Genomic DNA, 24,375 nt, shown 5'->3' with positions numbered 1-24,375 from the left:
CATAAAGTTTTAGTTTAGTTAGGCCTGAATGTTTTATTGCCTCCTCGACATCTTGGATGTAAATAAAGTCGGTAAACATTCCCACAACATTCGACACCGTATTGCTTGATAAAGACCGTTTCCCCCACGTTTTCATGCCAGGCGTTTAAACATTTTTGTTGTAGCTGATCCAGGAATCTAATGTACAAATGCTGCTGTTGCTCGCTGAGATGTTTGACTCTTTAATCTCTTCTGCTCTCCGCCAGTCTGAAGCTGAATTAGGCAATCATTCACATAAAGTTTAAATTTCTCTCTTTTATCGTTCGACCCTAGGATTTCATTTTGTTTCACGTGGCTGGTTTTTCAGTCTCCCAAGTCTTGCATTCTGATTTTTGTCACAGTGACACAACAGAGATTTTTAGCTGATCTAAATGTTTTCACGCTGAACAAATTTCCCTGAGAAACGAGGTATTTTTCCTGATGCGATAACCCAGTAACGTCACCCGTACAATTCCATACTGAGACACCAATGAGATGTTCAAGAGTCTCCTTTGTAAGATTCACTTCACTGTCAAGAGACCCAAAAATAGGGGAAAATAGCTCCTGCGTGGAGTTTCCATAGAAACCTGCAGATGGAAGTTTTTCTATTGTCTCATGCTGAGGAGTAGACGGCAGCTCTAGATGATGAAGCGCCGTCATTACATTCTACCGTGTCGAGGACTCATCCAGCACTTTACTTTATATTAGTTTGAGAAAGTTTCACATGCCCTACTTGTACTTTTTGTCAACTTTCTTTTGAAACGATGTCTTTTTATGTTTTTGACGCTGCGATATTTTTGTGCTTACGATATATACAGCCATCTTAATTCAGATTGGGCGTCTTATCAGAAAACAGCACTGAGAAAGCAATTTATTGTAGCCAAAATGTGCTGTTAATACCAATTGTATGCTATGAAACATGTTTGTAAAAAAAAAAACACAAAAAATACAGCATTAGGAATGCTGAACCTTTCCAGTAATTGTCCCATTAAGACTAGTTTACAATAACTATTATTGATAAAGTTGTGAATAATTGTGAAGTAGAATGAAAATGGTCGCTTTCTTTCTGGCTTGCAGGTGTTCAACCACATTTTTGGGTATACTCTCCGTATACTCCAACTACGTTTTAATGACCAGGGATTGCAAAAGAGAGTAGAGAATCCATAAACAACAGTTTTGAAACATGTTCTGCACATATTGTGTAGTGGATTTAAGGTTAAATTGTCCACTGGATTTAAGGCTAGACTTTGACTAGGATATTGTAACAAATGATTAAGCCATTCCATTGTAGCCATTTCTGTATGTTTAGGGTCTTTATCCTAAGGTAACCTGTTTGAAATGCTTGCATTACCTTTCGAACAGCTTAAAGCAAGCATAAATCCAAGGTATTTATGGACGTAAATACCCTGGATGCCAAAGACCTGTGCAAGTCTTTGGCATCCTTGAGCAGGTCATCTTCGAGAATTGCCCTGTATTTTGCTCCATCCATCCTCCCGTCAACACTTACCAGCTTCCCTGCTGCATGACACTTTCACCACCATGCCTCGATGCAGGAACGATGATTAGCAGTGTTGGTTTCCTTCCACACACAGTGTGTTAGCAAAAACATTCAGTTTTGGTCTCATTTCTCCTCGTGGTTTTTGTTTCTTGTGGTAACCTCCAAACAGGGCTGACTAATTTTGGTTTTATTGTCTAAAACAATTTTCTCATTTCCACCCCTTTTTAAATGCATTTCTAATGTAGCATGACATGACTGATATGACAAGAGAATGACTAATACTTGTCCAAACTGTTTATCTCTATACTAAAGTTTCAAACTTGAATCTGATACGAAGGAACATATTCAATACAATTTCCACTATGGTCTGGACTTTCTTTGAAACCATAGGGTTCTTTTAGCATTAATTAAAAAAGACAATATGGTCACTGTCTTGGTAAGGCAAAACCAGTAAGACCAATAAACAGTGAAGCAATTTGGCACCCATTTTGAAAACTGTAAATAATTTTAAAAATGTAGCTTTCCTGCACAGCAAAAATAAGCAATTTAACACCTGAAGGTGTTAATATCTTTTATGGACGTAAATACCTTGGATGCAGTTGTGCATTTAATTAGTAAACTTTTCAAAGCTAGGGAAACTGTCCCATAACCTAATGATGCTTTTAAACGTCTCCATCCATTATCCCTGACTGGTTTTCTGTGTTCCTCGTTTGTTTCCTAACGCTCTCTGGCAAACGTCTGAGGCCTTCACGGAACAACGAGATTCATACTGAGATTAAATGACACACAGCTGTACTCTATTTACTAATTAGGTTCCTTCTAAAAGCAGCCAGTTGTACTGAATTTTATTTAAGGACCTCAAGGTAAAGGTTCCTGGACAGTAATGCATAACAAACTTTTCAGATTTAGATTTTTAAGAGTAGAAACTTGGGGTAGGTGATATGGACTTAGAATTTTATTGCGATATTTTGTGGTGCTATTGTGATAATGATAAAAATGATGATGAAAACTATATATTACCACTTTTTAAAAAAAAGGTTTTGTTAGCTGTAGTGGCCTTTCTTTGATAGTCCAGCAGGGAAGAGGGGGAAGTCAAATGTCACCAGGCCGGGAATCAAATCTGCGATTACCACCACGACCACTAAGGCCTCCATATGTGGTCCGTGCTTTGCCCCTGCGCCACCACAGCACCCCATATATTACCACTTTTTTAGTTAACTTAATGGGTGTGACTGCATGGCACAGCAGCACTCAGCACCACAAACACAAGCACTGTGCTTGGAAAAACATTCTCATTTTAGTTAGTCTTCTTTAGGACGCACTGTGAATTAAACTGCATGTAGTAACTGTATTTAACCACATTTTCAAATTTACTCATATTTATTGACGGTCTTGTGGAACAATGAGTGGAGAAAATGGTAAAAATAAAATTTCAGATAATACCTTCACTTTTTTGTTGGATTTTTTTGAACACCACTAATTGAAATGTATCAAGACAACACAAAATTGTCTTAACAAAAGAATAAATAAAATTCTTGCAAATGATAAACTATACAATAAATGCATCGTTTATTTTGGATGAAAATAAACGATCCCCTACTAGAAACGTTGTAATTTTTTGCGCCATTCATCGTTTGGGTTTTCCCTAGAAAAGCTGCTAAGCCTGCTGGTAGAGGCGCAAGGCACTCCACTGCTTTTTTGTGTTAAACTGTACAAGTTACGAAAATTTGATGCTGCACAGGCAAGCATCATAATTTGGCAAAGTTACAGGGTCGGCACAACTGGTGCTCACCTCTTCGTTCCCAGTTCAATTTGTCATCTATAAACCTGGCTTAATTTGTCTTTTCTGTCTCTGTTACTGGTGTACAAAAACCACTTTTTAAAAAAAGGTTTTGTTTATTTGATGTTTATTTGATGGTAGTCCAACAGGAAAGAGGGGGAAGACTTTACTTGCTCCTTATTTGTTCTTTATTTAAAATAAGGAGCAACTTTACTAAGCAAGACTCCTTAGTAAAGTCATGCTAAAGAGCAAGACTTTACTTGCTTCTTACTTTAAATAAGGAGCAAGTAAAGTCTGGTGGCCCGCCAGGCTTATAATACACTGGGGGAAACCCTGGTTTTGACATAAAACATCACCACAACACGACATGTGAAAGTTTAAAGTGGTAGGTTTCTTTTGCCAGGGATTGCAGGCACTTTCATATAAAAATGTTACAATTTCATCTAAAATTCCCGCTGATGCTGGTTGTTGCTCTCATGAGTTTCCTAGCAGCAACGCTGCTGATTCCCTCTCTTTATCTGTTCTTGTATTATAAATGAACAAAGTGCAGTGAAGTAGTGGGAAAAAGCCTGGCCTACAGTGGTCAATAAAAATGCCATTAGGAATCAATTAAACTAATCTATCTGCAATGGAATCAAGCTGAACTTTGTTGTGAATTTTTTTTCCCACTCTTCACTCTCAATGTGTCAGTTCTTGCACTCGGTGCAGCGCTGACGACGACACCCACAACAATCTGCTGCCTGGTTGTAAAAATGCAGATCGCCCTCCAACTCTCTCTCTCTCTCTCTCTCTGAATGCCTAACAAGCCTGGATTTGCTTGTAGCAGCACAGTGGCCAGACTAACCCCGCCGCTACACACGCACCGTTTTGGCAGCAGTACCTCCGGCTCATTCTCCGAGCCCCCGCTGAGGTTCTGCATGTGCCCATATGGGAGTGGAGTCATGTCTGACACTTGCTGGTTGGGGGTAAAGGTTCCAGTCTGCTGTGGTTGCACACTGCTCCCAGACTGCTGATGGAGCAAAAGTTACCGCATCCTTAGCTGTCAAGATATGCTGTTGTTTAAGTCCAATTCATTTACGTTGCTTACTTTGTGTGGATCAGATAGTTTTATTTGGGTTTTTGAGCACTAAGGGAGGCATATTTTGTCTTTAATATGGCTGTAAAAAAACAAAGATTGTAAAATGAAGCTGTTTGGATAGACTAAGTGTAGTTCTACGTGTCTGCTTTTTGTTTTAAATGCCTGTTTACTCACTCCTTGTGCTGCACAGCAGCACACATGGATAATTCACTTATAGCCCAGCGCTGTGGAAGAGAACATTATAACAGTAAAATCCCTTTAGCACACAGGTCTAACTGCATTAGCTGCAAAACACCAGCTGATGTCCACAGACTGGGACGGGTTTCTGTTTGAGTTAGAATCAAGGAAGAGAAGCAAACTTATGAGAACAGATTCTCCTTCATGATACATTGTTGAACGATTCTTTAATTGGCCGATGTTTTTAATGTAGCAAAAAAGATTAAATAAAAGTTTTTTTTAATGTCTCAGAACTAGACACTCTGAGGTTTCTCTGGTGTCCAAACCTTTAGTTAATTATGATTGTTCTTTAAGAACTATAATCTAGGAAGACAAAGAAACAAGATTCAGAATATGTTTTGCAGGCTTTTTGTAATGATTGGTCATTATTTGTGCTAGGAGAAGAAGCAAGGAAAATAGTTTTTAGCATTGTGAAATAAAGTATTGTAGAGTTGGCATTTTTGGTTAGAGTTTAGCATTTAGCAAAGTTAGCATTTTTTAAACATCCTTTTCTGTTTGTATTCCCTGGGAAAAGTAGACCTGTAACTTTTAGTTTTAGAAATAGCTATCGCTTCTAATCTGTTTAAAAAACAATTAAGGAATTGGTTCATATCACATCAGATCTGTCAGTATTTTGAATGAGTACCTTCTCCTAATCCCACTTGTGTGTTGCCATCTAGATGGATAATTTTTTTTTTAATGACTTCTTATGGTCTTTATAATTGTTTGCTTGTTTTGTATTGATTGTATTTTTTGTATTTATTGACAAAATTTGTGAAGTTTTCATTTTAACCTCGTTTGTATGACCTTCGTTAATTTTTAGCTAGATAAATTACTCATTGTTCAGGAACAACAGATGAAAAATAGGCAATTGCAAATCTGTTAATTAACATTCATCGCCCCGAACAAATAAATTAAATATTTCTAAATCCAATATTTTCCATAGCAGAAAGGTTGAATATTCAAAAATAATTAAACTGTGACATGGTAACCTTTAGTTTTGATGGGTTCACAAAAACAGGGATTGTTGAGATCCCTGCTTCAGACCTCACTAGCAGGTCTGAAGCTTTGACAGATACTGATCTCAGGCCATCGGTGGTACTTTTTTCAAACATTTTCCAAATGATCTCTATTTTTCCAGATCCTATTTCCCATCTAACGTTACGATGGAAGCGTTAGATGAAAGCTTTCTCCACCAGCTTTCGTGGTGGAGAAAGCTCAGTTGACACGACAACAGTGATGGGTTTTTGTTCCGCAATGTACTATTGTGGCCTGTGGATTGGTTTACCATATTAGTTTTAAAGAAACATAAGCCTCTTGTGGCCTGTACATTGCCTTTTTGTTTTCTTAGGCCAAAGTGGGTTATTGCTGTTGTGGGTAATCGTGTATTATAAATCTTTAAAGAGGTTGTAAGTCACTTGAAGTTGGCTGCGTGTACTCTTGTTAAGTAGCAACAGTCTTACAGTGGCGTATGATCCTGTAATCACTACGGTAGTCTCTCTGCTCATTTTTCAAACCATCGGCGAAGACGGAGGAATAAAAAATAATCGTCCTGGTGCTGAATTGTTCTGTAGTTGCTCTGTTTTTATTGGAGCATAAAATCGAGGGAGATTCATCACGAGATGCTCTCTGTTCGAGTCTTGTCCTGTCTCTAGAGACGGTCTAATAGCAGTAAAAGCTTGAGCTATCTGCATACGCTTGTGTGTTTACGTAATGTGTGTGCTTGAGATGTTTTTAGGACATTCCTGTGATATTGGCTCACTTTTGTGTGTTTTCTCCTCGAGCACAGCCTCCTTTGCTCTGTATCTGCACACTTCTCTATGCAGCCTGATTCTAGAAACAACAACACTGTCTCTGTGGATGCACACCAGATATTAGCCACCCCCCTGAGCTATCTTCCAGCCCCAGTTTTAGCCCATCTTTCCCCCCTCACTAACTCGTTCATCCAGGGCCCCCTACAGACAGTCTCTTGATTTCCCCCCCCTCCTCCTCTCCCTGTTACTCTCACTGCATCTAGCCAAGTGAAACATGGAAATTTAGATCTGCTGACAACACCTCTTTTATGACTCCAGACAGCAGGACCTAAACTCAGTTTAGAAATGGGCAGTAAAGGTCTGAGAATAGCACAAAGTGCCAATAAATATGTTGACTACAAAGCTTGAGTAAGAAATAATAAAAAGACAAAACAATTGCACTTTTAGCCGGCTAATTCAAACTGTTATGTTTGTAAGTAGATTATTTATTGGCTGCAGTCACAGAAATAAATTGCATAACACGGCTGACTTTGGACACAGGCTTTATTGCGCCTCGTTGTACGCACAAGCGATTACAAATGTTGCCGTTTCATGAGAACAAGCATTTCATATTTACCATGTAATTGGATTTAACCTGAACCCGTACTGTCATTTGAAACAAAAATGTCAAAGCTTTCACTTTCAAAAGCCTTGTTTTCTCCCTCTGAAAAAGCAGAGAGGCCCAGCTCCAGCGCAGTGTCCAAGGGGCCACAGCGCACCCCTGGTCTCCCCGCGGTCTCCACAGGCCGGAGCTGCGGCAGAGCCGCAGTGTGATTGGCTCTGTGCTTCAGACTGTGTGATTCTCTGCAGCAGGGTAATGTCACCCTGGTTCACCATCACAGCTCATTCTGTACTTTTATTCTCCTCTGAGCCTTTAAACGGTTCATTAGTCTTTAACAAGACTGCAGAGCCCACTCCAAACTCTGCGTTAACCCCTCCGTGTCTGGCTCCGTCTCGGACTTTCAGTGCGCACTTTGGGTCTCTTTCTGTTGTCCAACGGTAATTTTTCAATTTTGGCTTTGGAGTTCAGATCAAATCGACTGAAGGTGTTTGGGATTCCGATCACTGCGGACTGTGACCAACAGCAGCGGGGTCGGTAGTGTGGGGGGTTGTTTTGGACCGAAGCCTTTCTCATGGACTCTCTCACTGAATAGAGAACATTGATGCTTCACTATCCTCACTAGCGTTCCCTCTTTCCCTGGGTTGTCATTCCCTGAATGAGCCTTTCAGGACCGCAGGCTTGCAGGCCTGGATACGAAACCTTCCTCTGCTTATTAAAACGCACAGAGCTCTGCGTACTTTCAAGCCCCCAGTCAGAAGTTACAGAATCAGCCAAGCTCATACTGTAGCAGAGATGCTCTGATTAGTTACTTCAGCCTTTAGAAGAGCTGATGTATCCATGTGTTAGCTGCCCGAGTTTCACACATTTGTGTAGATTATGTTAATATTATTCAAACGTAAACAGATCAAACTTAAACCAGACAGACTCATAATCATCTATCACTGGAAAACAATACAGCCCCATTTTCGCCTTTTAAATGAAGGGTGTAATTGAATCTTTTTCCTTTTGGTGGTGACTGAACTCAAACCTACATTTATTTATTTCTAATTCAAACTTGTTATCGGGGTCTTTCTGATTGTGCAGGCTTTTTATTTGTACATACATAAATAACAAGGGCTTCGCTTCATTTTCTGTAACAAATATTACAGATGTAGAAAAATAATCAAATGAAAAAATAAATCTTTTTTTCAAGGGTTTCCCGATTCAACTTTTTCACTTTCAATGCAATATCGTGATTGACCCGATATGATAGTAGCATGAATCATACATACTTTTATTGCTTATTTTGCAGTGTGGAATGTTAGAGAATGCTTAATCAAGTGAAATTACTCAGAGAACAATAGTGAACAACAAAATGTGTTGGAACAACTGACCCATTTATTATTAACCAATGGGTCTTTGTGCAAAATGCAAAGCGCTGCTGGATAGAAATGCTGCTGCAGACTGAATGCTGGAGCAGAGTGCATCCATCTGTGTGCGTATAAGAAGTTTTCTGACCAATGTAATCCGATACCTGGTTTTTGACTCTCCGACTGATTTCCGATACCAATATCGGATCATACACATAAGACATAAGAACAGCACTGAAAATGTCTTATAGACCTTGATGTTATGTGTGAGCTAGAAAGTAGGTTTCAACTAATACTTAAAAAAAAAAAAAACAAGACTTAAATGAGTATTGAGTTTTAATGTAAGTGACATTGCTAAAGCTGCAATCTTCATGTATTCCATGGTAAAATTGGAGATTTCTGAAAAGCTGTCTGTGCTCGTTCTGTAACGGGCTGAGGTTAAAAGCTCAGCCAGATGAAACTGAGCAACTTATTTCTCTGGTCAGGCTTCCTGTTTTCTGTGAAGACTTGCTCTTGCTCGCTCTCTTGTAGCTTAAGTAAACTGCAGTCATGTCTCCATTTAGTGGAACATATAGCTGCCATTAAATTGCTCACATGTCTGAGCTTCCTCTAGCTATATAAACCCCCTCACAGATGCCGACAGTCATTAACTTTGACGATTCATTACTCTGTAACTGCACTGAACAGTGAGACTTAGTAGCACTAAATGTTCTGAAAAAATCAGATTCTACAATCAAGCTAAAAATTGATTCGCCAAATCTCTTTGCCGTTTCAGGGAATGCCCCAGCTTCCCTGTGCCAAGGCGCTGTACAACTATGACGGCAAGGAACCGGGAGACCTCAAATTCAGCAAGGGCGACATCATCATCCTGCGCCGGCAAGTGGATGAGAACTGGTACCACGGTGAGATGGGCGGAGTCCACGGCTTCTTCCCCACTAACTTCGTCCAGGTCATCAAGCCTCTGCCGCAGCCGCCGCCTCAGTGCAAAGCTCTGTACGACTTCGAGCTGAAAGACAAAGAGGCCGACAAGGACTGCCTGCCCTTCTGTAAGGTGAGAACGCCGCAGACGTTCAGCAGCCGTTCTCCTGCCACATAGCCAGCGCAGTAAAACCAAAATACCTCTCATTACAGTGACGCTTCTGCCTTGTAGGCCTTCATTTTCTGGAGTTATGTGCGTGTCAGAACGTCCGGCTTTTTAAATGAAACACCCACAGCAACGGTTTGGATTTTAAGCCGGGCCCCTTGATGAGCAGCTGTAATTAGGCTGGAGAGAATGAATGGCGTATAGAGCGAGGCATCGCTTAACTACAGTAATTAAGCTGCTTTGTTTATTCAGCTGCTGGGTCATAAGTTGATTGTTTTGGAATCTGTCATCAATTTATATGCCACACCAGAAACGAGCTCGGCAAGTATCTCATCTGATGGACTGTTTTTAGTCCCAGGGTATGTTCTGTTTCACAAACCCCAAAAACTCTTCTCCTCCTCATTATTTCTGCTCTGAAGTTCACTCCCTAAGGTTGAGCAACGCTCTGCGTTAGATACCAACCCTTATTTACATTTTTTCCCTCTCTGTTGTGTTATTCTAGGATGATATCCTGACCGTAATCCGCAGAGTTGATGAAAACTGGGCCGAGGGAATGCTGGGAGATAAAATTGGAATTTTCCCCATCTCATACGTGGAGGTAAGGGTGTAACTTCATTCTTGTGATGAAACTGCCTCACATCACAGTCAGATGTCTGGGACTTTGATCATGGTCTAATTTTATTCTTTTTTTTGTTATTTCTTTAAATCTACTAAAGTTTATGAAACACAAGTGTTTTCTGTGTAAGGATCTTTTACTCTTAGAAACGGTCAGTGTCTCGCCTTGTCGGGGTCATTTCTTTTAACCGCTATGGGAATTTGTTCCTTTGTACTTCACTACTGCGTATGATTTTTTCCCTTTGTATTTTTAATTATGGTGGTAACTAGTCAACGAAAGGTTCAAACCTCGTGTAAATCTATTTAAATGCATTTTACCCATGGATGCATCAATATGAAAATGTATTATTGCTGTGATGGCCAATTGGTGATATTTACCGACATTTTATGTATCGTATATCATCACTTTCCTAAAATAATGGTCCTAAAGTAATTTTTTAACAAAAGTTTTTTGTGTGTGCCTAATTCATCTTTTGACAAAAAATGACGTAAGCTATTATTTTACGAAGGTGACGATATATATTTCACTACCTTTTCGACACTTAGGAAAAACCACCACACCGCTGACTTCACCGCTCATTCTCTGCATTAAACTCACCATAATCCTTTGCTACTTCACTCACTGTCACATGACCAAACAAATACCACATTAAACAACCCTTTGGAAATAAACTTCAACAGGATGGAAACGAATATCAGCTGTTAATATTGGTCCAGTTTCATTTATCGGACCAATACTGACATGTTAAAAAATGACTAATATCGGCTGGTACTGATGTTGGTGCCGATAGCATCATGCATCTTTATATTAATCTCCCGTAATGTCGTGTTTCTCCCTGTTTCCGTCATTTGTTGGTCAGATTCCTCTTCAACTATACAGGGTCGGTGCTAAACATGGTACGCAGCTTTATTTGTTTATTTTAGTATGAAATGACCAAAACTACAAAGGCAGAAAATGCTGGTGCTTTGGTTTACTGGCCAGAAGCGATCTTGTCTATACATTCAGGAAAAATAAATACAAGCAAAATATGTTTAAAGTTATTTTAGCCTGGGAGTATTTTACAATATAAATCCCCTCTTCCTCTGGTTTAACTGTCATTGTATTCATTGCTAATATTGTGAGGGACAGAATTGAGAATGGCTCATTCTGTATATTTTTAAACAATGAAAGTTCAGAGTGAATAAGGAATATTTAGGTCATTGCGTTTTTCCTTTCCTCTGAGCCATTTGTTTTCATCTGAAGTTGATTTATTGTATGATTTGGTACTTGTCTGCCTTTCAGCGATTAACCCAGACAGACTCACCACCGGATTGCTCTGAAACATTTAGGCTTTTAAGTAAAAAGAGCTGCTTGGGGCAAGAGATGATGGCAAGTTCACGCACCCTGTGATTAACCAAAACTGCTGCTTGGATTTTTACCTTCGTCTTTCACTCGCACGTTACATTGCCTAAAGAGTCTCAAAACCTGCAGTTTAGCAGCTGGCTAAGACCAATAAGCTTCCTTAAAATAAAGTTGGTCCTGCTTGTAGAAGCAGCAGTATTTCTGGTAATATGTTGATGAAGTAGACATTCAGACACTGTTATGATGAAGGTCATTAATGCTTCATCAGAGATCCAACGTTTTCTTCACATTCACAGTTTCGGTAAATCTTTGACCTGCCAACTATGGCGTTACTTTAAGAGCTAAAATGTAAGAAAATATAGGCCAATCAGCTGCAGGGTAGGGTCAGATTTCAAAACAATTTTCCTCTGTTAGTGATTTTCTCTTTGTTGCCTCCCTTGCCTCTCATTCTCCCATAGTTCAACTCTGCAGCCCGCCAGCTCATAGAGTTGGACAAGCCATCCGACTCCAGTGGAGAGTCCATTGAAGGAGCCTCCCTGGGACCCCAGAGCAACGGCGCCCAGCGGCCAGGGGAGAAGAAGAACACCAAGAAACGACATTCCTTCACTTCTCTTACCATGTCCCACAAACCCATGCTCGCTCCTCCGCCACAGCGCCACTCCATGGAGATCAGCGGCCCGGTCCTCATCAGCTCCAGCAACCCCACCGCAGCCGCCCGGATCGGAGAGATCAGCGGGGGGCTTTCCTGCAGCGCACCTTCACAGGTAGGATGGTCAGCTGGGAGATGCATGGAGGAGGGTTTTTTTCTGGATGTTGTTCGTTTCTGACTTGTTAGTTTGGGCAGTGAGTTCTCGTCTTCACAATTCTGTTAAAGGGGCAGTGTTATATAAAAATGTGAAAATTACTTTACATCATGTTAAGATATTATTACCTCATCAAAAACACACCTGGAGTGTTGCCTTGCTTCTTTCATTCATGTTTGAGAAATCCTTAAATCTCCTGTGGCAACTATTCAGCTGTGAAAAAAGGCCTGGGCCTTCAGGGCAAAACTCCTCCTCAGAGCTGCAGTCTCCGAGCTTCTGCCTCGCAGTGCAGCCCTCTCTTCATAACTCCCCCACTCAGCTCCTTCAGACTAGCCAGAAGCAATTAGCAAACACCTGGTGGAACTGCGCATCTGCTGAGCTCATTATAGGAGCTACTGCTCAGTGCAACCCTGGTTAAATCAATGTTAAAGGGTTAATAGAGGAGCCATGTTGTGATGACTTCCTGGGAGTGGAGTTTTAGAAAGAGCAGGAGTTTCTTAAAAAGACAGAGGCCCAATTTCAAGATGTTAACCTATAAAGCCAAATTTCCTACACGTAATATTTTTATAACAATTAAAGTTAACATAGTTACTGGATTGTGCCATAAAATGCCTGGAAAATACATAATACCGCCTCTTTAATTTTGTTACTTTTTTTTTTTATTGGAGCATTTAGACAAAATAAAGTAGCGCCTGGCTTCAGTCTGTTGGCACCCTGTGGGTGTGGTGCGTGTGTCAGTCGGTTTTGGCTCCAACCACTAATCAGCTCCGTCTAAGCCAGTTCCCAACTAGTCAGCGTTTGAGATGCACCATCAGCCTTTAATGACAAGCCGAAACCCAAGACCAGTCAATTACTTGTTCAGTCACCTGTTGAAGCATTTATCATCCGGCTAGCATAGCAATCTATTTCTGTTTCCATGCAAAATATAAGTAAAAAAAAGTGCAACTACTGCAAAGTACTACAGGGATGTACTCGTTTAATCAGTTTCTTCAGTTTTTATCTTCAAACTGAAAAAAAATATCTGAGTAATTTAATGTAGGTGATGATAAATGAGCACTTTTGTTTTGGTTCAGCAGGGCGTAATGCATGTACTGTCTACTGGTGAGCTGACAGGAGAGACATGAATTCAGATCATAAGTTTTGTTTGTCTTATTTATGTGTTTTTTATCATTCTTTAATTGGCCAGTGATACATATAGTTGGGACTTTAATGTATCTAACATTTGAGTGGAGTGTGGTTAATGTAATAATTATCAGATAAAAAGTAAAACGTTTTGATTATTGGAGGAAAATAATTTGCTTTAATCAAATAACTAAAAAGCCAGGGAATTCTCACAAAATACAAAACTTTTTATTTTTTATTTTTACAATTTTAATCTGGTTAAAACTGATAACCTGAACAAATGGCCTTTATATAGGATCCAGCATTCAAGCATTTATGCAAGACTCTCGACTTAGCTGCTCTTATTTTCCCAACTTTATTTTTCCAGGAAGCACCACTTTTATCCTTTGAACATGAAGACAAACGTCTCTTTCTCTCTTTGTACCGAGCAAACTATTATTGATTTTAGGAACTTAAAGTCATCCATATGCGTCTTGACTCATCCACAGAAATGACTCCAGCTTAGCCCTCAAGGTTTCCACACCAATCCTGACATGAGAGAAGCTCAAAGCTGCGCTGTGGTTTCTACTTGTTGGAAGTTGAGTCTTGATTTGATGCTTTAAAGCCAGAAAAACAGATGTGTAGAGATAAACAAAACAATTACTTTGATGTCGCTTTAAACTGCCCAAGTGGCCGAGCAAAAAGAGCCCGATACATTTTTGAGAATAGACCTCCGTTAATATGCGGCATGAATTTATCATTTGTTTTTCCAGACAGAATCTCACTAGCGTTGTCACCGCTTTGAGTATTTTCTCTTACAGCATTATTTATATTCAACAATGACGGGCATTAAAAAAATAACACGGGTTTGGTTTGTGAATAATTTGAAACACAGACGACGACTCTCTTGCCGCACGAATGTCCTACTTTCATCAACTTTGAGTTTTCAGTGAACTCTTTTTTTATTACTGTCTGTGTTTTTGGGTACATTTTTCTCTGGAACATATTCGCTTTGATGCATTTAGACTTTCTGCAAATCTCTGCACTAAAACCTCCTGTTAACTTCTACCGTTAAATGTTCCTGAGTTTTCTGTGAGACGAACTCAGTGCTCCTCTACAGCAAAGCCTCTCCTGAGGATCTTTTTCTGAGCATGTTGTTGTTTCTGTAGAGATGAACCAATCGATCATCCAACTATCCCTTGTTTGCCTCTGATTAGTGATCGGTGGGCCTATTATAAAACAGAAATAAAAAAAAATCTGTTTCATCTTTCATTTAGTGCATAAAAACTAGAATCTGCATGGTTGTGTCTGTTAAATTTGAGGCACTCAATTTTGAGTTCAATAAAAATTTGTGATGCATGGATGTGAAAATTTGGGCCAATAAGACACCTTGAAATAAAATGACCACACTGCTGATTCACCTTTGCTTCTCTGCTTCAGTTAAACTCCCCACAATCCTTTGCTGCAAAACTATCACTGTCAAATGACTAAACAAATATCACATGACCAACCTCTTCCCCTAACTTTCCAGAAACAAACGGAAACAAGCTGGAAAAAAAATATCGGTTGTTAAAATCAGCTTAGTTTTATTCATCGGACCATTGACTAATATCAACCGATACCGATGTTCATGCCGATTTATCGTGCACCCCTAATCAGAATCTGATCTAATCTAATACCTTCTTCTTTTTTGCTTTGATTTGAAGCTACCATCTATACCTGCAATGCATTTGTTTTCCTTAAAACAACAAATTAGATCTGGTCAAAATGGTAATCAGCAGACCAAGTTTCAAAGATAATCATAACTCCGTATTGGCCTGGAGAAGCATGATTGGGGCATTTCTAATTTATTATGTATGAGAGTTTCAGCCGTAAAGGCTTTTCTAGAGAACCTGCTTGCGGCTGTAAAGCGATCTTCCCCACTGACAACACAACAGCACACGACTGTTCTGCCTGTGCATGCCCAGTCTCTTTACCTTCGCATGCATTTGTCGTCTTTCCACCAAAAAATAAACAAAAGAAAAAAAGAAAATAACAAAGCTAAGCCCAAGATTCCCAGAAGATTCTAGAAATTTCCATTTTCTAGAAGCCATCATCTAACGAGCTGCTTCTCCGAGGCGCCTGTGAGCGCACGGTTGCGTCCCGCTCCCAGAGAGGCTCACCTTTAGGAGGCGGATCTGTCTGGATCAGCCAGCCGTGGAGAGTCACCGAGCTACAGGGGCATATTGTGTGTCCCAACAGTGTTGCCTTGTTACCAGGACACCACAGTGACTCGGGTGGATTACCGACCGGGAAGGCCCCCCCCTCCTCTGCCCGCTGATAACATGCCCAATGAAACACCCTCGTGTGTGATCACCTGACTCCTTTTGAGCAATCGGGCCGCGAGGCGAGCGTCGTGGTCAAAGCTTGGACACAAAGCCACATGTGTTCTGTGTTGCTCAGTGGGTCATTTACACAATGTGACAGGAGAGGGATTTATTTTTTTCTTTTAACGAAATCCTGGCAAACTCTGTAACTCTTCAAGTAATGAGACTGCGTTAATGGTCAGAGTGTAATTGTATTGTATGTCTAATTAATCAGTTAATTGGTTACAATAATTGTGTTCACTGGAGGGTGTTCGGTTTCTTATTGGATGAGAGGAGAGTGTATTAAATAGTCAACATTTCTCTTTGCTTTGACAGGTACACATTTGCACAACGGGACTAATAGTGACCCCACCCCCTAGCAGTCCGGTTACCACAGCAACGGTCTTCACATTTCCTTCAGAGACGAGCTACACCTCCATCGCTTTGGTAGGTCGAACATGGACGAGCTGTTAAAGCTTTACAAGCTTTAACAGCTCGTTCAATAGATTCCCACTTTGGAAGTTTTATAACCATTTATGGGTCATTAAAAAAATTTGTTCATGTCACTTAGACATTTTCACATTTTGTCACATTACAACCAGAAAGCCGAAGTATTTTATTGGGATTTTATTTAACAGATCAACAGAGAAAGTAGTGCATGATTCCAGGTTTGCAAATAAAAGTCTAAGGTTAAGGCTGGGCGACAAATCAGTTTTATCCATGGATCAAATTTTCTGTTTTTGAAGATTAAATTTTTGGAAAATCTGGATTTTATTTAATTTTTTTCACCAATGCACTTTCTGGGTTTCCAGAGTGAGGAACTAACATCTTGTTTGACAAAAGTGTTTTACAGCTTCTGTTTACTTTGACTTTGAATTCAGGTGAACTCACAAAACAAATTAATGCCAGATATTTTCTGTCTTTAGATTTTTTTTTTTTTTTTAAATGGGGGGGGGGAAATCTATTTAAAATCAGAAATTGAATTTGACATTAAAGAATTAGAGATTTTATTTAAGCCACATCGCGCAGCCCTGTCTAAGGTGCAATTTGATGTCCGAAAATAAAATCAAATTCAACCAATTGCCCTCTCTTTCATCTCATCAGTAAATGACGATGAACCGTTTCTAATTGATTCCAGTTTAAATGCAGCTGTCTTTTAAAGGTCTCAGAGCATGACACAAAAAATACCAACCAACCAAGACAAGGTCGTCAAAGTGACAGACAGGGTCAGGAGATTATTCACTGGAGAAGCAGCAGAGTCTCATGTTCACTTTGGGGAAGAGCAGCATGAGAAAATAGTAAAAACTCCGATTTCAAATCTGTGGAAGAAACTTGTTGGTGGCAGCATGGTGATGTGGAAATGCTTTTTTTTTTTTTTTTTTTGCGCAGACCCAGTAAGGTTGACCAGAGTTTATGTTAGGGCTATATGCAGGGGAAATCCTGTAAGACTACCTGAGTGCAAAGGAACGGAGACTTGGTTGGATTGACGGGTGACATGGACTTAGAATTTTATTGCAATATTTTGTGGTACTATTGTGATAATGATAAAAAATTATTATTACAACTATTACATTTTTAGATCTCTTGGTTGCTGTGACTGCATGTCACAGGATTCATAGTGGCAAAAACTCAAATCCTGTTCTTGAAAAACAATCCCATTTGAAATAGACTTCTTCAGGATGCCACTCACTTAAAGTGTAACTTGTATCACTAAACTGCGCACAATAATCTTTTTTTTTCATTTAATATAGTTATTACATTTCTTGATTCTGTCGTGGAATACCTCTGGTCTCGTGGAGCTTAATGTAATATAAAAAAGAGGAACGGGCAAAAATATCAGTCTGCAAAGGTGAACGAGACACAACCCTTAAAAGTCTTAGGTTGGACTGAGTTTAGTCAGGACTGTGGATATGAACACACACCACACTTTGTTACATTTTGCTAAAAAATAAAAAAGTATTGAAAACCATGTAATTTTTTTTTTTCCACTTTACAATTATGATCTACTTTGTGTTGGTCTGTCACATAAAGCATATTAGACTTTGTGGTTGGAATGTAACAAAAAGCCAAAGGTTAATGGGTGTGAATACTTTACAAGGCACTGTAGATGGTTGAGCGTGTAAAAATGTCCATAAAAATGTGCTTTTCAAAAAATCCATCTTTCCTAGAGATTTTTTGACAGTCCACAAAGCCTTAAAAGTTTCATTAAAACATCCTGCAGGCCGCTGAAAACAGCACGCACACTTCCTGTCTTTCCGTGCGTCTGCTCTGGTATGCAGAGTTATTGAATGAGCTGGAATGTTGTACACAAAAGGTTGAGCTCTCCGCGTCACTTGGGAAACCTACATGATGTTTTTGTACACATGATTTCTCCAGCCTGCAGGCAACCTAATTACCTCAGCTCAAGCGTTGGCAGCGAACCGTGGAGCAGATCGACGCTGGCGTGCACACGTAGGCTCGCACACACCGCAGGGCTGTCTGAGCGCCACTCTCCTCCCCCAGCCTGTCATGGAAGCTATTACTCTGCTGCTCGCTGCTGCCAGTGTTCGACTCGGGGAACTTCTGAGTAGAAGAGCATCATTTCAGCTCACTTATTTTGGGGGGTTTAAGTATTTGTTTTTATTCCGTTTGCGGGGATTTTGTGTTTCCCTTGCAGTGTTTTAAACGTTCGCAGTCGAAGATCTTCTGAAGAGCGTGAGTCCACTCGTGGGTTGGTTCTGGTGGTTGCTCTAAAGTGTGCTCACAGACATGTTTCTCATTTCATATGGTCTCAATTAAACACTGCAGTGGATTTAAGATCTAGCCATGTGGTCTCCTAGCAGTAAGAAAACAAGCAGAACAGGAGATTCTCCTTTCCAAGAGAAAGTCAGGGATAAGAGCGCGTGTCTGCCAGACCGTGCTCCCTTGGTGCGGGCAAACCCAAGGGAGCAACCCAAGTGACCGATCGTCTTTCAATCTCCTTCTCTCATTGTTGCTAATAAACAAACTGGTTTCCCCGCCTATGTAACTTTGTTATTGAGGTTTGTATTACTTCTTGCTTTTGAGTTTGTGCGTCATAACAAGAGGAGATAAGTAATGAATTGTTGTGAAATTGTAATTGAACACTGGTCCCGTCTAACTCTCTCTCTCTCTCTCTCTCTCTCTCACAGGATTCTCTTCCGCCGCCGCCTCCTCCTCCTCCTCAGTCCCCGGTAAGCGGAGCAGCATATTCCCTCGCTGCTGGACAGAGACCCTCCCCCAGCATAAGTGACCAATGTGGCAGACAAAGACCTACAGTGTAAGTAAAACAGGAAATCAAAAACTCCCCACACAGATTTTTTTAAGGTCTCCATAAACATGCTGCAGATTGTCACTGCTGGTTGGTGCTGCCGTGGTTCAGACTGAATGCACTGTCCTGGTTGGTGGAGGGGAAATCTTTGTGTGACCACCCTCCTCTCAGCTGTCGGTGTGGGCCTGCAGACGGAGCTTGTGTGCCGGTGAAAAGGTCAAAACCTGTCACTGAAGGTTTCCAGGGTCCCTTAGGGAGATCCTTTCTCTTACCTCTGACTTTTGACCCGCTCACCTTTACCCTCATTACTCTCCCGAGTCAACCCACACACTTGATGAGTGTTTGCTCTTCTCATGCCGGCTTCTCCTGTGGTCATCTGGATCTCCCAGTGCATAAATGTTGGTCGATGGGCATTTATGTATTTATATACCTTTAACTTTTTCACATTTTTGTCCCACTACCACTTCACATTTTAGTGTAAGGTTTAGGTTAGAATTTTGTCTAACACATAGTATGCCTTATAGATTTTTATTTTCTTTCACTTCCTCCACATTTATACACTCTTTTGTGTTGATCTATCATATAGTGAGCATCCTTAGAAAGTCTTATATCCATGTATATAAAAATAAGGCCACTCCTAATGTACCCTTGCTATCTAGCTAGCAAGCTTTATTGCCTTTACTATGGATAAGGGCAAATTTCTCACCAGTTGGCAGGTCGACGTTTTGTGGAGATGCATGTTTGAGTTGGTGAAACCTGCAGAAACCCTGATATAAAAACCCAATAAAATACAATAAATTATTTCATGTTGTACATACTTTGCAAAGCTCTGCTCTGACCGCTGTTACAGCCCCGTTCTTGTGCTCCTGTAAGCAGACGACCTGCAGCTTGTTTATCCTTTTCGTGCTGACTTTCTTCTGGGTCAGAGAGCGAAGTCTCTGCTGGAGGAGCTCGGCAGAGGTGTGGACAGCTGTCCAGCTGGGCTGTCAGGGAATCAAACGCACACAAACTTGCTTTTATTTCTGACCGGTGTTGGGATTTCATCGGCGTGGTTTTGAAAGCTGCGTTATCTGTTTGTTGTTTGATCCAGCTATGTGGCCATGTTCCAATACACCCCCCGTAAGGAAGATGAGCTGGAGCTGAGGAAAGGAGAGATGTTTTTAGTGCTGGAACGCTGTCAGGACGGCTGGTTCAAGGGCACCTCGATGCACACTGGAAAGATTGGAGTCTTCCCTGGAAACTACATGAGCCCAGTCAGCAGGTTAGTCGCTGGGTCGGTGTCAGCTGCACACTCATGCTTAGTTTTACAGCAGCATATCTGCACAGTCATTCCTTAATATGAACTCCTATTTTATTTAGAGGTTATTTATTTGATGCTTTTGTGAACTATATTGATACATTTGCTGTGGAAGTTCCTGAACCATAGACCCATCCCTTGTTTAAAAAAATTCCCATAAAAATGAGCAGTTGAGTGGTTTTCAAATTCCTCTTTAGAAATGTGTAACTAGTTTATTTCCTTGAGTGTAAAATGTAAAACCTGTGATATGCTTTGAGTAGAAATCCAATTCAGTTAGCTTTTAGTTCATCTTTTTAGAGCAGTAGAGTAAAGAGACTTATGAGAGCCAGTTTATTCATTTATTTAACACGAGGTGTTTGCACATCCTTAAGAAGTCTTACATTTATTTATCTAAAATTAAAACCTTTAAATCTCTTACATTTGTCAGAAAATATGCAAGCTGGCTTTAAATACGTTAATCACAAGTCTTACATTTTGTTGTGGCAGGACTATTAAATCTCGTTTATTCTTTGTACCGTAGTTTATTTTTCTTGTGGGTCTTCTCTATCAGCCAAAAGTTTGAGTCATCTTCATTATGTTCTTCTACTTGAGGCTACCACTAACTAGCTGCTAATAAACCCTTACTAGCCAGCTAGCTTTATGCATCTACAATGGGTAAGCGAAAATCATTGCCAATTGGTTTGCCACTACTACTACAAAAGATTTGCCATTTTCTTTTGTACATTTCTGTCGTAATACAGGTCTGAAATTTTATTCATAATGGTCTTGAAAAGGTCTTACATTTGAGTTGGTGAAACCTACAGAAATCCTATAATTATCTCCCTGTTTTCACCATTTTCTTTTACATTCTCCCCCATCAGAACGGCATCTGGAAGCACCCAACCCAAAGTACCCATGAGTCTGTGCACTCAGGCTGGCAGAGGAGTCACCATCGTCAGTCCTTCCTCTGCTCCCCTCGGGGCTATTGTTCCTGGGCCTGATTTCAACAAACCCCTCCCTGCGTGCTCCACAGCTGTGTCTGCCTGCTCCCCACCTGCAGCTGTAACATCAGCCCAGACGGCCACAGGCCAGCAGCCAAAGGTTCCCCTGCACGTCAACTCGCAGATGACTGTGAATCAGGCTCGCAACGCTGTCAGAACAGGTAAAGCGCACAGATGTTGCCTAAAGGCGTGAATGAGAGTTTCCATCTCATGCCGTTTCTGTGGTCTTTGCAGCTGCTTGTCACAGTCAGGACAGACCCACAGCTGCAGTGACGCCCATCCAGTCTGTGACTTACCTCCCACACGCTGCCATTTGCTCCCAGTCCTCCACCAGTCCCGCTCAAGGCTGTAGTCGGGTGGGGGTGGCGATGGGTTGCGCTGCTGCTTCTCTGACCCCACCCAACGTGAGCGCCGCGTCTCTGGACGGCGACGCTTTGAGACCCGTTCCTGTCGGGAGTAACTCTGCCCTCAATCCCTCGTCCAACTCAGCTCTTGCCTGCAGACTGGACAAGGATGTGAAGGTAGGACGTTTCTACTCTGTAAAGATTTTGTGAGCAAAAACTTTCAAGGAATTTCTTATTGCTAGGCGGATCAAATTCACCAATTGATTATATAAAAATATCAGTATTCGCGATGTTTACACAAACATTTTCTGAAATGTATAAAATGATCTAGTTACTCATATTTTAAACAGAAAATCAAGTTTCTTGCTATATTGTTAATATTTTACAGAAGAATATTGCTATTCCAGATACTTGCCACCCTGCTAACTCTGAAACACTTCTGTCAGATTCTGACTGTGCAGGATGTTCTGTTAAGATCAGAGTCTGTCCAGGAGGAAGTTCTTGAAGAAGGACTGGAGGCTTCACTAGCTCAGCTATCAAACCAGAGTGGCAAAGCTCCAATCGACTTCATTGCTACCAGACAGGGTCTCACGCATTTTTAAAAAGTCTTAAATTCATGTATCTAAAATTAAGACCATATGTCTTAAATTAATTTTTTTTTTTTTTTAAAGAGTTGGCCTTTAATACTATATTCCGAGGTCTTAAATTTTGTCTGTTTTTTCTTGCGGGACTTTTTCTGTCAGGCAAAAGTTTGAGTCGCACTCAGACATCTTCACTGCATCTAGGCTACCGATGCTAACTCACTGCTAACATATCCTAACTAGTTAGGTTTTCTAAGAGCTGCTTCCGATGTGGGCTTTAATGAAATTACGGTAGGTGCCAATTCTTTGGCCCTGCACTCGTTTAGGGCAGGGCCTCTGCTTCTCCATTTCTGCCAGTCAAGTGAAGTTTTTCTCATACAAGGCTGCCTTACTTCTTGCCCTCACTGATGCTCAGTTACCTCCATACTCTCTCTGTTCAGCCACCTAGTATAGAGTTCATGATAAATATATAGTTATTCCATCAGACTACACCTCCATGAAGATTGAGCTCTGTGGTTTTTATCGTCTCCCCTTTCTTTCTGTGGAACAGAGGAGGTTGAGCTTCCTGCATCTTGTGCACGCACTGTGTGTCTAAGTTGGTCATTCACAGAGGATGTGGCTGTCCGATCAACTGTTTGTGAGCTTTGCCAACACCCCCAGGCGCAGAGCTTGTCAAGACAGAGACTGTCTTATTGGATCGTTGAGGCCTTTCCCCCAGCTTATAGGAGCATCAGTCTCCCAATTGCCTCAGGCTGAGAGAGCTAACTCTAGCTGGAGTGTAGCAGCCTCATGGACATCATTAAAAATGGACCTGTGCTCTGCTGCTTGTTGATCTTCACTCCACACTTTTGTCAGGTTTTATCACCTGGATGGAGCACCTAGGCTCGGTGAAGAGCGCCTGACAAACGGGGGAACAACCGTTGTTCGCCTAAAGGCATGATTAGATATGTTTTCTGCCAGGATACCCGTCTCATACAGCATGTGTATGTCATTCCTCTCCTCCAGGGAACTGTAGTTGTATACCTAACATTATATTACATGACAGACTAAGGTTGAAGCCTAGAAAGGAGAAAAAGACCAACTTGAATATATCTTATAGCCTTCCTGTTTTCTGCTGAAGTTGGATGATATGCCCCCAGTGTTGATTTCAATTGAACGTTTTCGTCAGTTATGAAATGGCTGAATTGACAAATGTACAATATGGTGAAGGAGGAAATTACATTAGAAAATATTTCATTTAGCCTTAAATACATTTATCACAGGTTTTAAATTGTATGATTTTAAAAATATTTAATCTCATGTATTCTATGTAGTTCATTTTTCTTGTGAGACTTTTCTGTCAAGCAAAAGTTTTGAGTCTGACGCAGAAATCTTGACTATGTATTTCGAGGCAGTTGAGGCTAGTGCTAACTAGCTGCTAATAAATCCTAGCTAGCTAGCTTTTTTGCATCCATCATGGGTAAGTGTAAAATTATTGCCAGCTGACTGAACCGTCTGCGTTTTCGCCACTGGCAGTCTTCTGTTGCCTGTGCATTCTGTTGTGATATAGGTCTTAAATTTTATTCATAGTGGTATTAAAAGGTCTTAAATTTGAGTTGGTGAAACTCTGCATCGGCTGTGGAGGACTAGCTGTCTGTAGCTGCAGCCTGAATGAATTTGTTTTAGATAGACTAACTTTGAGCGTTCTTCACTCTGTAACAACTTTTGGCAAAATTCTTTGATTAGTTGGACCTGAAGTTGCTCATACAAACTTATCAGATTAACACCAACTGGTAGGTTACCAGGCAACGGCAATATTGTGGCTATTGCTGCTATAGGATACAACAAAATCATTCTCAACAGTGTTTGTTTTTGTCAATAAAATGAGTCTCTTCAAAGATATAAAGACATGTAAATGATTTTAAGATCTGTTCGTTTCTACCATCTAATTGTTGCTGGGGTTTTTTGCAGAGAGAAAAGAAGAGTCTTCTAAAGCTGTTGTCCTCCAACAAGAAGAAGTCTCGTCCTTCGCCCCCGTCCTCTCCCACCCTTGAAGCAGAGCAGGCTGCAGCTGGAGAGGTGCTGCACGGCGCGGTGGGTCCCGACACCTCCCCTCCCTCGACCTCAGCCAGCTGCCCCGAGCCTGAACCTGCTGCCGTTGCTTCGTCATCCTCCTCCTCCTCCTCCTCCTCCTCCTCCTCCTCCATTCCGGAGTCGTCTCACCGGAGGAGCGGCCCTCTCGACGGATGCGCCCCCATCGCTCCGCCCCCTCGGCAGCCCTGCTCCTCTCTTTTATCACATCAACACGACGCACGTCCCATCATATGCGAGAGGTACTGATG

At 40.9% G+C, this 24,375-nt stretch overlaps 1 protein-coding gene across 1 annotated transcript in view; it reads left to right on the top strand.

The window, feature by feature from the left end:
• The window catches only part of sh3rf1 (SH3 domain containing ring finger 1), a 44,324-nt gene that overhangs the window by 16,521 nt on the left and 3,428 nt on the right, over positions 1 to 24,375 (top strand). The window contains exons 3-11 of the mRNA XM_032572220.1: positions 9,070 to 9,345; positions 9,881 to 9,976; positions 11,794 to 12,099; positions 15,921 to 16,031; positions 18,734 to 18,861; positions 19,943 to 20,113; positions 21,010 to 21,290; positions 21,364 to 21,650; positions 24,005 to 24,366. Coding sequence (XP_032428111.1) covers positions 9,070 to 9,345; positions 9,881 to 9,976; positions 11,794 to 12,099; positions 15,921 to 16,031; positions 18,734 to 18,861; positions 19,943 to 20,113; positions 21,010 to 21,290; positions 21,364 to 21,650; positions 24,005 to 24,366 — 2,018 coding nt within the window. The remainder of the gene's footprint in view (positions 1 to 9,069; positions 9,346 to 9,880; positions 9,977 to 11,793; positions 12,100 to 15,920; positions 16,032 to 18,733; positions 18,862 to 19,942; positions 20,114 to 21,009; positions 21,291 to 21,363; positions 21,651 to 24,004; positions 24,367 to 24,375) is intronic.

This window comes from Xiphophorus hellerii, chromosome 9, assembly GCF_003331165.1.
Source record: "Xiphophorus hellerii strain 12219 chromosome 9, Xiphophorus_hellerii-4.1, whole genome shotgun sequence".
Taxonomy (NCBI): Eukaryota; Metazoa; Chordata; class Actinopteri; order Cyprinodontiformes; family Poeciliidae; genus Xiphophorus; species Xiphophorus hellerii.
The sequence above is the reverse complement of the archived record's forward strand: the minus strand, read 5'-3'. Positions and strand labels throughout refer to the sequence as shown.